The 16,698-nt window shown below is 35.1% G+C and overlaps 1 protein-coding gene across 6 annotated transcripts in view; it reads right to left on the reverse strand.

Moving 5' to 3' along the window:
* Nucleotides 1-16,698, reverse strand: part of VPS50 (VPS50 subunit of EARP/GARPII complex) — a 133,150-nt gene that overhangs the window by 17,956 nt on the left and 98,496 nt on the right. For all 6 annotated transcript variants that reach the window (XM_072784173.1, XM_072784171.1, XM_072784172.1 and 3 more), the window contains 2 exons: nt 10,930-11,051; nt 1,761-1,841 (listed from right to left, as the gene is read on the reverse strand). In XM_072784173.1, the coding sequence (XP_072640274.1) occupies nt 1,761-1,841; nt 10,930-11,051 (203 nt within the window). The remainder of the gene's footprint in view (nt 1-1,760; nt 1,842-10,929; nt 11,052-16,698) is intronic.

Below are 16,698 nucleotides of genomic sequence, written 5' to 3' on the forward strand. Positions count from 1 at the left end.
CTGGTAACTAGCTTATGATAATGAGAGTGAATGACCCTAGTGGTTAATTTTGACCAATCTTTTTAACAGTAATATTATTATTTCATTATTAAGGAATCTACACATATAACTCTCAAGAAGTCCAGATTACGTTAAGAGTAATAGGTTCTAGAGGTAACTATACCCCACTCTGGACTTTCTGATTCAGTCCATCAATTTCAAGGCTTTCAGCCAGAAACAAGAAAAACTTAAGCTGCAGACTAAGATCTGGAAAACAAGATGTTATGTCAAGGTTATGCTAAGTATCAAACGAAGAAAACCAAAACTGAAACACGGATAATTTCCAAAGGGGTTGAAAGCCAATAGATTTTTACAAAACAAAGACAAAAAACAAACACATAAGTGGCTGGGTCAAACAAGGAGCCTTAACGCTAAACATGAAGATCAGAATTAAATGGATAGCAAAGCCAAGAAAACAAGCCAGGTTAAGCCAGGAGACAAGAAACTCATAGATTGGAGTTTCTTCATTTATTCTACAAACATTTACCAAGAAATGCAGTTTGCTAAGTTAGGTGCTATGAGAAAATATATATAATATGTACTGGGCAGAAAGACCTCCAAATTATAAGGGAGATGGATGAGATGGATACTATGTGATTTTCTCTGTGTAAACAGTACTCACCTGAGACAGGAACCTATGCCTCTTTCATCTTATTCACATCTCTGTTCAGAGACCAGTGTTCTAATCACTCTGCTTCACTTTCTTCTTAGTGCTTCTCAGTATCTGACACTGTATTACAGATCTGCTTTTCTGTCTCTCTGCTTCAATAAAATGTAAGTTACAAGACAGGAATTACCTGTCCTGTGCACTGATGAATGCCCAACACTACTACCACACCCAGCAAATAATTATTTCAGTAAGTATTTCTTAAAAGAATGATTACATTCTTTTATTAAAAACTTCAGTAGCAGAAGTATATACATAATGAGAAACGATGTAAATGACTGCTTGTTTGGGTAAGTGAAAAAATAAAAAGTCGAAGGGTTAATGTAGATGCAGAGGAATGTTCTAAACAACAAAAATCTCTGGCTACAGTAACACATCGCAGGAAAAAACTGTTAGTTTAAATGCTTATGTTAGCGTAAACACTACAAAGGCTCAGCCCTGTTTTGCTGCCTAATGAATTTTTTTAAAATATGTATTATATCATACAACACAATATTCAAGAATCTGGACCCCTACTGCATAGCTGACTACATCCAAACCTCTTCCTTGAATTTCAAAGCCATTTATAAAATGGTCCTAAACACTCTCTGTAATACGACTCTTCGGTATATACCAGTATCCCAATCACAAAGATGACCAAACTTTGGGCCAGGCCTGCTCCCACCTCAAGACCCTTTCTCAGCTTCTGAACCTTAATTTGAATGTAGGTCTTTCTTTTTCCCACTAACCCCATTCCTGTTCTTCAGAAACTAGCATAAGTCTTACTTCTTTCTCAGTCATTCTCTGAAATTAAGTCTTCGCATAAACTTTTCCTCTCTTTGAGCCGTACTGGATGTATAGCCAACATCATACAACATCATACTCCATGTATGTAAGTTTTTTCTCTCCAAACAGACTGTAAGAAACTTCCATTTACTTCCCTACAAGCATATAGTGTAATACTGAGGACTCAGAAACTCAATATACACATAGACACACATTTATACTTAGTTGATTAGGTGGCTGATTTTTATTTTCTATAACCCAAAAGAATTACTTCCAGTTCATTACTTACCATATCAATAAGGCTTTCTTGTATTCTGTTAAGAGTTGTTCTTAATCTACTACTACTAAGGCCTAGTCCTGTGGATTCCAGCTGAAAAAGAAAAAGAAAGGTATGCTACATCACTTTGAAGATAGGCTCAGTAAACATTTCAGAGTATAGAATTCGCTTTACTGCATCAAAGCCGAAGCATTTATAAACATTCCCATGCAAGAACACAAAGGAGAAGGGACTCTTGACTGTTAAAATGTGAAAGACTAGGGCGCCTGGGTCATGTAGTGGGTTAAGCATCAGACTCTTGGTTTCAGCTCAGGTCATGATCTCAGTGTCATGAGATCCAGAGCCTCACATTGGGCTCTGCATTCATCGAGGAATCTGCTTGTCCCTCTTCCTGCTTGTACTCACAGTCTCTTTCTCAAATAAATAAATAAATAAAAATAAATAAATAAATAAATAAATAAATAAATAAATAAATAAATAAATAAATAAAATCTTAAAAACACAAAAAACATGAAAAGCCAGTTAGTTGGCTCCTTCGGTGATGATTAAATTGATAAATATAAATTTAATTTAGATGTAATCATAGATATATACAGACATCTGGAAAATTGTTAAAATGTTCTATATGAGCCAAAAAATTTAAAACATTCTGAACAGTAAACTATAAAAATATATAGTCTCACCAATTCATTCATATATTCATAATATATATATTATATATACTTGTATATGGCATGAACACACATTTATTGTTCCTCATCCTTTCCTATCTGAGATAGGATGAGAACAAGGAATTACTTATACAACGTATGATAAGCTAAAACAGTTGTATGATGGTGTGGTGTAGTAAAACATGAACTCATTTTGTATGGTTATTTTATTTTATTTTTTAAAGATTTTATTTATTTATTCATGAGAGACACACAGAGAGAGAGACAGAGACATAGGCAGAGGGAAAAGCAGGTTCCCTGCAAGGAGCCCAATGTGAGACTCAATCCTGGACTCCAGGATCATGCCCTGAGCCGAAGGCAGGTGCTCAACTGCTGAGCCACCCAGGTGTCTCTTACATGGTAATTTTAAATATGCTTTACTTCCATTAGGTTTTATAAACTTTATTCCTTCATTTCCCCTCTTTTTTCATTAGGGTCTTATTTTTATGTAGTTAAATTCAGACACTGCAAGTAAAAATAGTTTGATGAAATTTGGTACTTGTATACAGTCTTATGACCAGTACCCCAATCAAGATACAGAATTTCCCTCACTTTTTAAAAATGTCGTTTGTACTGATTACCTTCCTCCACCCTTAATCCCTGATCTTTCTGTCACTGCAGTTTTGCCTTTTCTAAAATGTCATATAAATGGACTCAAACACATGTAGTCTTTTGTGTTTGACTTCTTTCTTGCATTTAACATGCTTTTTGAGATTCATTCATGTTGTAAGCCTATTAGTAATTCGTGCTCTTTCATTGCTTAATAGTATTCTATAACATGGATATATCACAATCTGTTTACTTATTCAGCAGTTGATGAACGTTTGGGTTCCAGTTTCGGGCTACTTGAATAATATCACTACAAACATTCATGTATATGTCCTTGAGAAGATATACATTTTCTGGGTTTTTTTGGGTAAATATCTAAAAGTGTAATTTCTGGTTTATATAATAGGACTAATTTTAACTTTATAAGGTACTGCAATACTGTTTTCCAGTGGCTGTACCAATTTGCATTTCCATAAACAATGTATGTAAATTCTAGTTATTCTACTTATGGACTGAATATTTGTTGTTCCTTCAAAATTCATATGCTCAAGCCCTAACCTCCAATGAGATGGTATCTGGAAATGGGGCCTTTAGGAGGTAATTAGGTTTAGATGAGGTCAGGGGAGTAGGGCTCCCATAATAGGTTTGATGCCCTTTAAGAGGCATAGCACATAATTTACACTTCTTTTTCTAGTTTCTTAAGGTGGAAGCTTATCATTAACTTGAGACTTTCTTTTTTCTACTACAGGCATTTAAAGCTAGACACTTCCCTTTAAGCACTGATTTAGCTGCATTACACAACTTAATATGTTGTTTTCATTATTTACTTTAAAATATTTTCTAATTTCTCTTATGTTTTCTTTAAACAAATCTTAGAAGTATGTTAATTTCCAAATACTTAGATTTTTCCTAGTTATCTCATTGTTACTGGTTTCTATATTAATTACATTGTTATCACATAATATATTCTTTATTATTTCAATCTCTTAAATTCACTATAACATACTTAATAGCCCACAAAATATGTTCTATCCTGATAAACATATCATGTGCACTTGAAAAGAATATATATCCTGTTGTTGTTAGGTGTGTTGTCCCATAAATATCAATTAACTGAAAACGGTTGAAAGTGTTGCTCAAATCTTCTATGTATTTGCTGATTTTCTGTATACTTGTTCTATTAGTTACAGTGGAGTTTTAAAATTTCCAGCTACAACGGAATTTTGTTTTGTTTTCTCTTGAATTCTGTTGATTATCATCTTACGCATTTTGAAGCTGTTAAGTAGCCACATACACATTTATGCTTGCTATCCCTTTCAACTGAATTGACCTTTAAATTATTATGAATGCCTCTGTCTCTGGTAATATATTTTGTTTTCTAATTTATTTTATCTAATATTAACATAGCTATTGCAGCTTTAAAAAAAAAGACTATTTGAGAGGGAGAGAGAGAAAGTGAGTAAGAGCAGGAGAGGGGCAAAAGGAGAGGGAAAAGCAGACTCCCCACTGAGCGGGAAGCCTGACTAGGGGACTTGATCCCACAACCCCAGGGTCATGACCTGAGCCAAAGACAGACATTTAACTGAGACACCCAGGCACCCCAACCACTGCAGCAAACACTGTTTACATGGCATATCTTTTCAATCCATTTGCTTTCAACCTTATTGTGTTTTTTATATTTAAAGTCTTTGGTTTTGTTTTAATCCATTCTGACAATCTCTGCCTTCTACTTTGAGTGTTTAGTCCATTAACATTTAATGTGAATATTGGCCAAATTTAAAGATACCATCCGTGATATCTCTTTTTTGTTCCTTGGTTCCTCTTTTCTTATCTTTCCTGATTATATGAGTATTATTTTTTAGAATTCTAATTTCATTTTCCTACTGGTAAAAGAGGTAAAGTCTTCAAAATTATTTTTCATTGTCTCATGAATTACAATATACATTCTTGATATTTCACAACCCATTTACTGTTAAACATATGTTTAACAGTTATTTTTAACATAATATGTAGAAATCCTGCCATATTATAGGTCCATATTCCCCTACATATCTTGTTATAGTTGTTACATGTAATACATTATGAACACCAGAAAATGTGATTTCACTTTTAAACAGCTGTATGATTTATACAGAAATTAGAAAAAGAAACAACCTTTGCATTTCCCCAAGTAGTTTCCATTATCAATGCTCTTCATTCTTTCTTGAGGATCCAAGTTTTTTAGTATCATTTTCCTTTAGCCTATAAAAAATTCCTTCAGGGAGTGCCTGTATGGCTCAGCAGTTGAGTGTCTGCCTTCATTCAGCTCAGGTCATGAGCCCGGGTCCAGGGATCGAGTCCCACATCAGGCTCCCTATGAGGAGTCTGCTTCTCTCTCTGCCTATGTCTCTGTCTCTCTTTCTGTGTCTTAAATAAATAAATAAATAAATAAATAAATAAATAAATACATCTTTAAAAAAAATTCCTTCAGCATTTCAGTATTACATATCTGTTGGTGACAAGTTCTCTTAGTTTTTTTTTCTTTTTATCTAAAAATGTCTTAATTTCATCTTGTTTTTTTATTTTTTCAAGACAATTTCACCATGAGGTTGCACGCTATATGTTTCTTTGTGCTTATTCTGCTTGCTCTTCATTTAGTATCTTAAATCTACAAATCTTTGGCTAATGTTCCTTCAAACATTTTTTCTACCTCATTCTATCTTTCTTCTCCACCTGGTATTCCAATTACACATATATTTGATCATTTTACACATATATTTAATCATTTTATATAACTTAACATGTCCCTAAGGCTTTAATCATTTTGTTTTCCAATCTTTTTTCTCTGTGTTCTTCATTTTGATTAATTTTATGAATTTATCTCCAAGTTCATATATTCTTTCCTCTGCCATGTACTTGTATAGCCATGTACTTGGCTATAAAGTACATTCAGTAATTTTTTTTTTATATTCTGAAATTGTATTTTTCAGTTCTAGGATTTCCCTTTGTTTTTTACTACTGTTTCTACTAGAACTTTCTATTTCTCTACTGAGATATTTATACATTTAAAACATCTTTTGTTTTACTTTATTCAAGACTGTTCTAATAGTCTAAAATCCTTATCCCTTAGTTCCAACATCTTGGAGTCAAATTAAATTGACTTTCTTCTTGGGATCTCTGGGTAGCTCAGCGGCTGAGCATCTTGCCTGAGGCTCAGAGCACGATCCTGGGTCTGGGATCGAGTCCCGTTCTGGGCTCCTTGCAGGGAGTCTGCTTCTCCCTCTGCCTATGTCTCTGCCTCTCTCTCTGTCTCTCACGAATCAATAAATAAAATCTTTTAAAAAACTGACTTTCTTTTTACTTAAGGATATACTCCACTTTTTTGGTTCTATGTATGTAGTGTAAAGTTAGACTGCATCATCAATTTAATTCTGGAGACTTTGGATTGTTATTTTTTTCTATTGGGTACTGTTTCCTTTGTTTTCCATATGCAATTTTCTTGGCTAGGCTTGAACTACAAACTGTCTCTTATGCAACAGCTTCATTCTCTTTGGCTGCAGTCTGTCTGTTTCATATAAACAGGTTATGGGTTAATCAAAAATGGGGATAAAAGAATTTGGGATCTCCTTTTTGCCTCTTTTTCTTCTGAACTTCCCCCTACTCTTTTCAGTATTCCCAGTTTCCTGGCTTTACTTTTCTGATTCCCCCATCCATAAAGACTGAAGGCTTTCCCATGCTTCCCTCCACCTTTGTGCTGTATGAACTGTATTTAATCTTGGGCTAAAAGGCCATGGAGATGGAATTTATTTTATAACTCCCCTTTCCCCAACCTATACACTAACATGAACTGCGCCCCCACCACCCCTGAGTCATTATGCTTTGTGCACTCTCCAGTATCTATTGGTAGTTGCCTTTTGTATAACATTAGGCTTTTATAATTATTTTCTACAGGGAGTATCATTTATTTTTATTTTTTTATTTTTTTGGGAGTATCATTTAGTAAGATCTTAGTCTTCTAGCCAGAAGCAGAAGTTAATTCATTCTTAAAATTTTAAAAACTGAATCATAGATGCTCTATAAAAACAAACAAAAGTCTCATTAATGAAAGGTAACTTTAAATGATGCTCATAAACTGTTTTCAAGTAAGAACACTCATTAGATTTACTTGGATAAGAAATAATTAGGACATCAATACATATGTCCTAAGAACCTACTATATGCTTACTATTGTATTAAGGTAAGATACAGAATGGTCTTCATGAGAGAATATGAACAGGAAGAACCACAGAAAACATAGCTCAAGAGGTGAATAATGGAAAGCTGGGCAAGGCAAGATAAAGCAACACTAAAAGTAACATTATTATAATAGAACCAAATAGATTAGATTTATAATAGAGAGTGATATAGTAGGTTATAAACAGTTCAGTGAAGAGCAAGAGCTTCTGAAGGAATTAGTACAGACAGGAATAATTCCTTAGCCTACTGCATATAGTATGCCCCTCCCCCCACCCCAATGACTTTCTAGAAACCCTGAGAAACATATGCTTATTCTTCCATAGGCAGCGTCCATCTAAATTCACTTATACAAGTGTCTTCCCTGGGAGAGAAGCACGAACAACCATGTCCCACCATGTTCTTCCCATTCTACACATTACCTAATTACTCCTCCACTCCCACCACCTAAAACTCAACAGCTAACAGGGCAATTTGGAGTATGTATGTATGTATGTATGTATGTATGTATTTGAATATCAAAACTTCTAGGATTTCTGATGGATTGAAAGCTTATTTTCTTAGCAAATTAAAAGCTACCTCTTTGAGGTACCTGGGTGGCTCAGCGGCTAAGTGTCTGCTTTTGGCTCAGGTTGTGACCCCAGGATTCTGGGACTGAATTCCGCATCAGGCTCCCCCAAGGGTGCCTGCTTCTCCCTCTGCCTATTTCTCTGCCTCTCTCTGTGTCTCTTATAAGTAAAATCTTTGAAAAAAATTTTTAATTGAAAAAAAATTAAAGCTACCTCTTCAGTCTTATAAGAACTTATTTATGTTCTTTATTTAGATTGTCTTACTCTAAAAGGAATTTAAAGTAGGTAATTAAGAATATAATCTTTCAAGGTAAAAAACCCCAAAACTTTAAATATATATAAAATTAAGCAAAACAAGGGGCGCCTTGGTGGCTCAGTCAGTTGAGCATCCTACTCTTGATTTTGGCTCAGGATGATGTGATGGAGCCATGCACTGGGCTCCATGCTTGGTGGGTAGTCTGCTTGAGATTCTCTCTCTCCCTCTCTCTCAGTCCCTCCTCTGACTCAAGCTCTCTCTAAAATAAACTAACCTTCAAAATTAAGCAAAGCAAAATATGAGTAGAAAGATGGAGTGTTTCCTTTTACAAATTTGTAAAACTCCGTTTTATAGAGATTCAGTTTTTGTTTTGCTTTAAATAGTGTTTCTTTCAGTTTTGCAGAATCAAAAACAGTAGGGTCCAAGTTATAAATCAAAAATAGTAGGGTTCTATTTGAGGAAGTGTATATTTTCAATATTCACACAGTAGATAAAAGCTAGTATTACTAAGCATACTCTAACAATAGGAAAAATCTTTCTTAAAAAGTACAAGAGTCAAAGTGCTATATTTATTCATACATACTCACTCATAAGCACATTGTATTGGTTCATATAATACAAAATGCTTCTAATATGACATATGGGTAGACACACAGATTAAGGTCAGAAATGCTTAAAACTGACAGCTAATTATTTGATGAAATAGCTGTTACTGAGTCTTATAAGATTGAAAATGCCTTTAATACAAAATATAATGTGTTCTTTAAAACATGGTATGTTTTAAATAAAATTTGCAGCACATTTTACAATAAGTGCCTAACTATATACTTTGCTAACTTTCTCAGGTCCTAGTGAACTCCACTGTAAACAAATCTGTGCTAGTATGTAATTAGCTAGAAAGTCATGTCCAAAAGCATTAGTTTCTAAAAGTCTCCAAAGGACCCTATTTTAACACATCTTATCAACAATGTGATCCACAAGTGTTCCATCCAATATGATAGTCATCAGCCACATGTGGGTATTTATATTTAGTGATAAATTAGCTAAAATTAAATACAATTAAAAATTCCATTCCTGGGATCCCTGGGTGGCGCAGCGGTTTGGTGCCTGCCTTTGGCCCAGGGCGTGATCCTGGAGACCCGGGATCGAATCCCACGTCGGGCTCCCGGTGCATGGAGCCTGCTTCTCCCGCTGCCTGTGTCTCTGCCTCTCTCTCTCTCTCTGTGTGACTATCATAAATAAATAAAAATTTTTTAAAAAGTTAAAAAAAATAAAAAATAAAAATTCCATTCCTCAGATACACTAATCTATTGCAAGTGCTCAATAGTCACATGTGGCTAATGGCTACCATATTTGATAGTACAAATTTAGAGCATTTTCATGACTGCAAAACTTCTCTTGGATAGTGCTAGTCTGGGGGAAGATTGATTTTGGCCCAAGAGAGAGAGTAAGTAAGGCCCATCTGGAAGACTTCAAGATTCTAACAATTAGCTAAAACTCTACAATGTCTTTCTTCTTTAATATTTATTTATTGACGTTCGAAATTCAGAGCAACGAATTAGTACATATTTTATAGTAACCTAAATTCTATAGCAACATTCTGTGTCTGATTTTATTAGTATTCTTTCTAAGAAATAGTTTAGAGGATTAAGAACAGAAAATTTAGATCTCATATTAAAAGATCATGTCTTTGGAATGCCTTAGTGGCTCAGGTGGTTGGGCATCCACCTCTTGGTTTTGGCTTGGGTCATGATCTCTGGTCATAAGGTCAAGCCCTGTGTCAGGTTCCATACTCAGCATAGAGTCTGCTTGCTCTGGCCCCTCCCGCTGCTCACAGACACACATGTGCACATACACACACACACATACACTCTCTCTCTCAAATAAATAAAATCTTTAAAAAAACGAATAAAAGATCATGTCTTTGATATAACTATAATCACAGCAAGGATATGAACATTTATGTGATGAATGTAGTTATCCATTAAAATTTACACATTTTAAAAAAGATACAAAATATAGCATATGGAAAGTTAGTACCATTATATAGTCATAGGACCCAACAGTATGCTTTTACATAGAAATCTATCAAATCGGGATCCCTGGGTGGCGCAGCAGTTTAGCGCCTGCCTTTGGCCCAGGGCGCGATCCTGGAGACCCGGGATCGAATCCCACATCGGGCTCCCGGTGCATGGAGCCTGCTTCTCTCTCTGCCTATGTCTCTGCCTCTCTCTCTCTCTCTCTCTGTGACTATCATAAATAAAAAAATAAAAAGAAATCTATCAAATCTATCAAATTATTATGTGGCAAGGTGAGCCACATAATTACCAAATATCAAATAAGTCATCTGCCTAATATTATGTTGTGTTCTTTAAGAGTAGAAAAAGATAAAATCAATAAAAGCTTTAGAAACACAAAAAGGAAGTACAGGAAACAATTCTGTAGCAGACAGAAGGTTTAGTTCAAAGGTTTTCCATTCTTTTAATAAATATTTGCCATTATCTTCTGCCTGCTAAGGTTTGTAAGCCAATATTTAAAATGTCTCATTTACTGTGTAGCAATTACACACTGGGCCAGATTTAAACAAGGCAACCCACACATTTTTCATTGCCAAAATATGTCAAGGTTAAAAACAGATGCTGTACTTTTTCTGCCAAAAATCTGAATAACATAAAATATGTTTAGCAGTTGAAAGCTTTAAAATTAATATATAAATAAGGTAATTAAGCAGACAAAAAGCTGACAGCAAAAATTTTGTTAGATTTGATGGATAATTTTTAAAATAATACTACTTGTGTATTTTATATAAAGAGAATGAAAAATTTTACATTTTAAAAATAAATAAATTTTAAAAGAAACAAACTTTCCCCTCAAAGGTGACTTACTGAATCATTCCGACCAAAAAAGGTATATATTGCATACAAGTAATAATCAAATAGCTGAGACATGAAATGGATAACATCAAAGGCAATTGGCTTAAGAATGTTCATCATCTGCATATATTTACCTGGAAAGAAAAAAAATCAAAATTAGAAAAAAATTACAATCTCTTAGCCTGTCATTATAAAGAGATAATAAAAAAAACTCTTTACCAAAATACATATTTTTAATAAACTATTACATTCCTCAGTTCCACTAGCCATGTTTCAAAGACTCAATAGTCATTTGTGGCTAGTGGCTACTATATGGGACAGCACAGATACAGAATATTTATATCATCTTGGAAAGTACTACTGGACAGCACTGATACACATACCTACAAAAATGTTTTTATATCATTATTTTACTGTTTGTCAAATATTCATGTAACATCTATACTCTTCTACAAATGACACTGCACAAACACATAACACAGTTCCATATTCCTGGAGATGTAAAATAATTTCTTCAAAAATGTTTAGGTATAATAAATAAGACAATATATGTCAGGAAAAGCATTTTTTTTCATAAGCTTATATACACATAGCAAAAGTAAAAAAGCAAGAAGAAAAAAGGTACATGGAAGGCTCTTTCTATTCCCCTGAATCCTGGACCTATGAAATCTGTGTCAGAGGCCAAGAATATTTCTTTATCACTACATCACTCAAGAGCTCAATACTCTCAAAGTGCCAAGAAAATGTCCTCCTCATTCCTTCCTTTGGGAGATGTCAATATTACATTCTCTTTTCTCTAAACATATGATACAGTTATGGAAAAAAAATTAAAAACCAAAACTTCTGCATTTATAAACTTGCTAATGTATTTGAAGGGTACATGGGAGAGGGGCTGAATCAAATAACAAATAATAAGTCCCTAATTGTGTTTCTGTCTTAAGGGAAATAATAGGGAAAGGAGCACATCCATAAAAAATGCTATTCGGCAGAAGATGTTAAAACAGTCCATTTGCCTAATTTTCAAATGAGCAAATAATTCAGGTACTCACTCTACTTAATATAACTGTTATAAATTTTAAATTGGTACTACTAAAGACACCATGACTCAAGAGAAACACATTAACAGCAATAGAAAAAAATGACAAATTTACTCTAATGGAAATGTCTACTATCTAAACCATTTCTTTATTATTTAAGAACTCAGTACAGTTGTCTTTTTTTTAATTTATTTTTTATTGGTGTTCAATTTACCAACATACAGAATAATCCCCAGTGCCCGTCACCCATTCACTCCCACCCCCCGCCCTCCTCCCCTTCTACCACCCCTAGTTCGTTTCCCAGAGTAAATTTTAAATTGGTACTACTAAAGACACCATGACTCAAGAGAAACACATTAACTGCAGTAGAAAAAAATGACAAATTTACTCTAATGGAAATGTCTACTATCTAAACCATTTCTTTATTATTTAAGAACTCAGTACAGTTGTCTTAATTTAAATGAGAGATGATTCTAAATATTCAGATAGTCAGGAAGAGAAACACACACCAAAAAGTAAAAACCACTCAATTCAAATTCTATTCTTACTCTTATTTGCAAGTCTTTTGCTTCAGAATCATCTTTTATAACTATTTCACACAGGTATTTTTTTAAAAATCACAATTGAAAAATACTTGAAAATTATGCTCCTAGGACATTCTGAATCACTATGCAGATTATTTTATCAACTGCAAACATGTAATTTTTAAACTGCAACTATTTACACATAAATTAATGTGACAATATGACAAAAAAAGGAAAAATACTGTTACTTTAACCTGTAAAAGAAAAAAAAAAAAACAGAGATAACAAGTAAAATGAGGTAGAATATAAATATCTGAGTTAATACATATCCAGAACACAAAGCTCCTCTCCAGTACTAATAATAAGATTAGCTACTGGTCATATAAATAATCTTAAGAAAGAATACATAAATGAATTATTAATACGTAAAAGCTATTTTTTAAGATTTTATTTATTTGAGACACACACACACACACACACATACACAGAGAAAGCACAATCTGGGAAAGCTTCAGAGGGAAAGGAAGAAGCAGGCTCCCTACCAAGCAAGGAGCCTGTCACTGTGATGTGGAGCTAGATCCCAGGACTCTGGGATCATGACCTTAGCCACCCAGGCATCCCGGTAAAAGCTATTTTAAATGTTGGATTCAAAAGAAAAAAAAAAAAAACCTAGATTAAAAACCCACCACTCTAAAAAAACTTTTTAACATATTTATATTCATTTATTCATTCAATATTCAACACTTTCTGAAGGCTTACTATGTCCTTGGCTTTGTGTTAAAACAAAGAATTAGAGTCCCTATCCTCACACCTTAAATGGTCCTACAAGGAAGGTAGCAACTGGTAAGCAGGCTGCCAGCATATTAAAACATGTAAGAATATGTTATATTCCATAAGCTGTCTTTCCAGCTTATGATGGCATAGTAAGCCTTTGTAGGCATGAGGAGGCTTATGTACCTCCTCAGAATTACTTAATTAAAAGAATTTTACAGTGGATTAAGCCTGTACCTAAGAAGAGACAGGGATGAAGACGTAAAGGCAAGTAGGTATGATCATCAGAAAATGAGAAATCTCAAAAACTTTCTAAACCAAGAGTTGGCAAACCTTTCTTATAAGGAACAAAGAGTATACAAAGTTTGGCTTTGCATTCCATGGCAACTACTCAGCTCTGCTGGTCTCAGTTTCAACTACTCACCTTGGTCTTTGCAGGACAAAAGCAACCACAGACAACATATAAACAAATGACAATGGTTGTATTCCAATAAAACTTTATTTTATAAAAATAGGTAGCCTAACTGATTTGACCTGCATGCTATCATGTCCCAAACCCTGCCTGGATGACAGACAAGAGATGGGAGCAGGTTGATGGAAAAATGCAAAGATGATCACAAAGGAGGTGAAAGCTATTCCATAGGATAGTGACTGCTTAGACTCAGTGGGTAGAGCAAAAGGGCAGGAACAAGAAATGGAGCTGAAAAAGGATGGATTAATTGAAGGCCCATGTACGGGATGAACTACCAGTCAGCATGCCCTCCTCTCCCACTATCTCCCACCAACATCAGAGCACTGGCTTTCGGAATGTTCCCGCAGACAAAAACAAAGAAAGCAAAAACTGTACGATTTCTCTCTAAAAGAAGGAAACAAACCAAACAACAAAAGTTGAGCAAACTTTTAAAAATAATAAATTAGAAAGGTGAAGCCTTCTAGGTAGATGTTGAACCACAGATTAAAATTTACCTATTCTAGAAATTTGGGGATCTATCCCCATTAAGTACTTACTACACTCAGCCCTGCCCTGCTCTATACAAAGTTCCCAGTCAGGATTCCTACAAGGAGGGGCAGCAACAGCATAGCTCTCATTACTCACCAGGGGACACCCACAGCAGCTACTTAGGCCTTCTATTTTTGATACAAATAGGTCATAAAAACAAAACAAAACAAAACAAAAAAACAAACAAACAAAAAACAAAAAACAAGGCCCAGGAGGAAATCTCAGAAGAGAGTAGGAGAAAAAAAAAAAAAGAAAAAGTGATCCCAGAGAAAATAATTAATTCAAGCTAAACAAATATAATAATTATGTAAAATCCTCTAACAGAAAAATATAGGGAGGAGAAAGAGAATATGGCAGGGCTCTTAAAGATTTTTAAGGTGATTCTTAAAATTAAAAATTAAAGAAATTAAAAAAGAAGTCTCCTAGAAGGTATAGCAAAAAGACAAAAATATGTAAAACAGCAGAGAAGATATGGGAGACACGCAGGGGCCAATCTATGGGACTAAACATTTGAGCTATGGGAACTCAAAGAAAAAGAAGGTAGAGAAAATGGGGAGGAGGAAATCATCAAATAAATAGTAGGAGGACAAGAGCTTTCAGACTGAAAGGGTCATAAACTACCCAACTCACTTAATGAAAAATAACTCACACCTAGACAGATCACTAGAGAATTCTGAAACATCAAGGGAATAAATACTAAAAGCTTTCAGAGTAAGAGGAAAAGAAATTCCTCTACAATAAAATGAACAGAAGACTAGAGGTTTCAACTTTCTGAGGAAAAATAATTTTTAATCTACAATTCTATACACAGCTACATTGTCATTCAGTTGAAGGCCAGAATTCAGGCATATTCAGACTGACAAGAATTCAAAAACATTTACCTCCCATCACCCTTTTCTGAGACATTACAACTAGGAGAAAAGACAAACAGAAACAGACCAAGAAATTGCCTATAGGCTGGTAGCAGGGGGACCTGGGGCGGGGGCGGAGACTGCTGCTTTTCATCACAACCTCTTCTTTACTATTCACTGTGTAATGCTGAGAATACTAACTTAAAAACGTAAAAGCATGGCTCTGAAGTTGTTAACCTGCCTAGTTAAAAGAATGTGGTCAGTGGATCGAGATGTGGTTCAGATGCACTTCACCTTCCCCTTTCTTCCCTTCTCTCTTTTTTTTTTTTTAATTTTTATTTATTTATGATAGTCACACAGAGACAGAGAGAGAGAGAGAGAGGCAGAGACACAGGCAGAGGGAGAAGCAGGCTCCATGCACCAGGAGCCCGATGTGGGATTCGATCCCAGGTCTCTAGGATCGTGCCCTGGGCCAAAGGCAGGCGCTAATCCGCTGCGCCACCCAGGGATCCCCTTTTCTTCCCTTCTAGACTTCCCTACTGCAGGTGTGCAGGAGTGGACACAGCATGCTTTGGCAACACGGAGGAAAGTTATTTAATACACAGCCCAGACTGAAGCCAGATTGGCCGACATCCCATCAGCATGGGCCTCAGTTCCCTTGCTAAGAGGGCTCTTGGCTTCATGCGAGAAGGAATTCAAGAGCAGGCAATTTAGAGAGAGGGACAAAGATTTATTAAATGTAGAAGTAAGACAGGAACTACTTCATAGACAAGGTAGCAGTCTCTCCTCTCAGGTGAAGAAGAAGATCCATCCCCCTTTGCCTCTAACAAAGGATTTTATGTTTTATTTAAATTAGCTACTGTTATAGGGAAGGGCTTACTCTCTAACTTTGGGTTTATCATTCACATCAGGCAGTTAAGTTTTTCCATTGTCTTCAGGTTATGCAATTACCATCAGAGAGCAATTTTAAGAATGTCCAGGCTGTGCGGCTTTGTTGCCAAAGGGAACGGGTTCTGCAGTCCTCATGAGTCTGATCTTGTGACTCTTCATGATCTTCTGACTTTTAGGTTAAGGGTCAGCCTAAAACCAAAATGGCTTCACTTTGGTGAACTTGTCTCCTAAGCCCTCCATCCCACCTGCCTCAAGATAACTAAGAAAAGCATCTCTTCCCAAATGATCATCTGCAAGTTCTTATTCTTGTTTCCAACCTATACTGTAACCTCTCTGAACTCTGTCCAGGTAATAAGAATTAACATTCCTGATTTCCTCTACTGGTTGTGAAGCATGAAAAGAGCTTACTGGCTCTAGGATCATTCCGACAATCTGTCTGCTAATCTACCAGTTAGCAACTGTGTGACATAAGGCGAATTATTTAAATTGAGGCTTTAATTACTTGGTGTATAAAAAAGGTACTATGAAGAATTCCTGAAAAAATGCATGTAAAGTATTTACATAGCCTACAGCCTGTGACAAGGGAGCAAAAAATCTTAGCTATTGCTGTTATTTTAAAATAAGTATGCTTGTGATGAATGCAATAAGGGAGAAGGATAGAGCGCTATGTAAAAGAAACCCAATCTGATGAGGAAAAGCTTCACAGG

The sequence above is a fragment of the Canis lupus genome, chromosome 18 (assembly GCF_048164855.1).
Source record: "Canis lupus baileyi chromosome 18, mCanLup2.hap1, whole genome shotgun sequence".
NCBI classification, from domain to species: domain Eukaryota; kingdom Metazoa; phylum Chordata; class Mammalia; order Carnivora; family Canidae; genus Canis; species Canis lupus.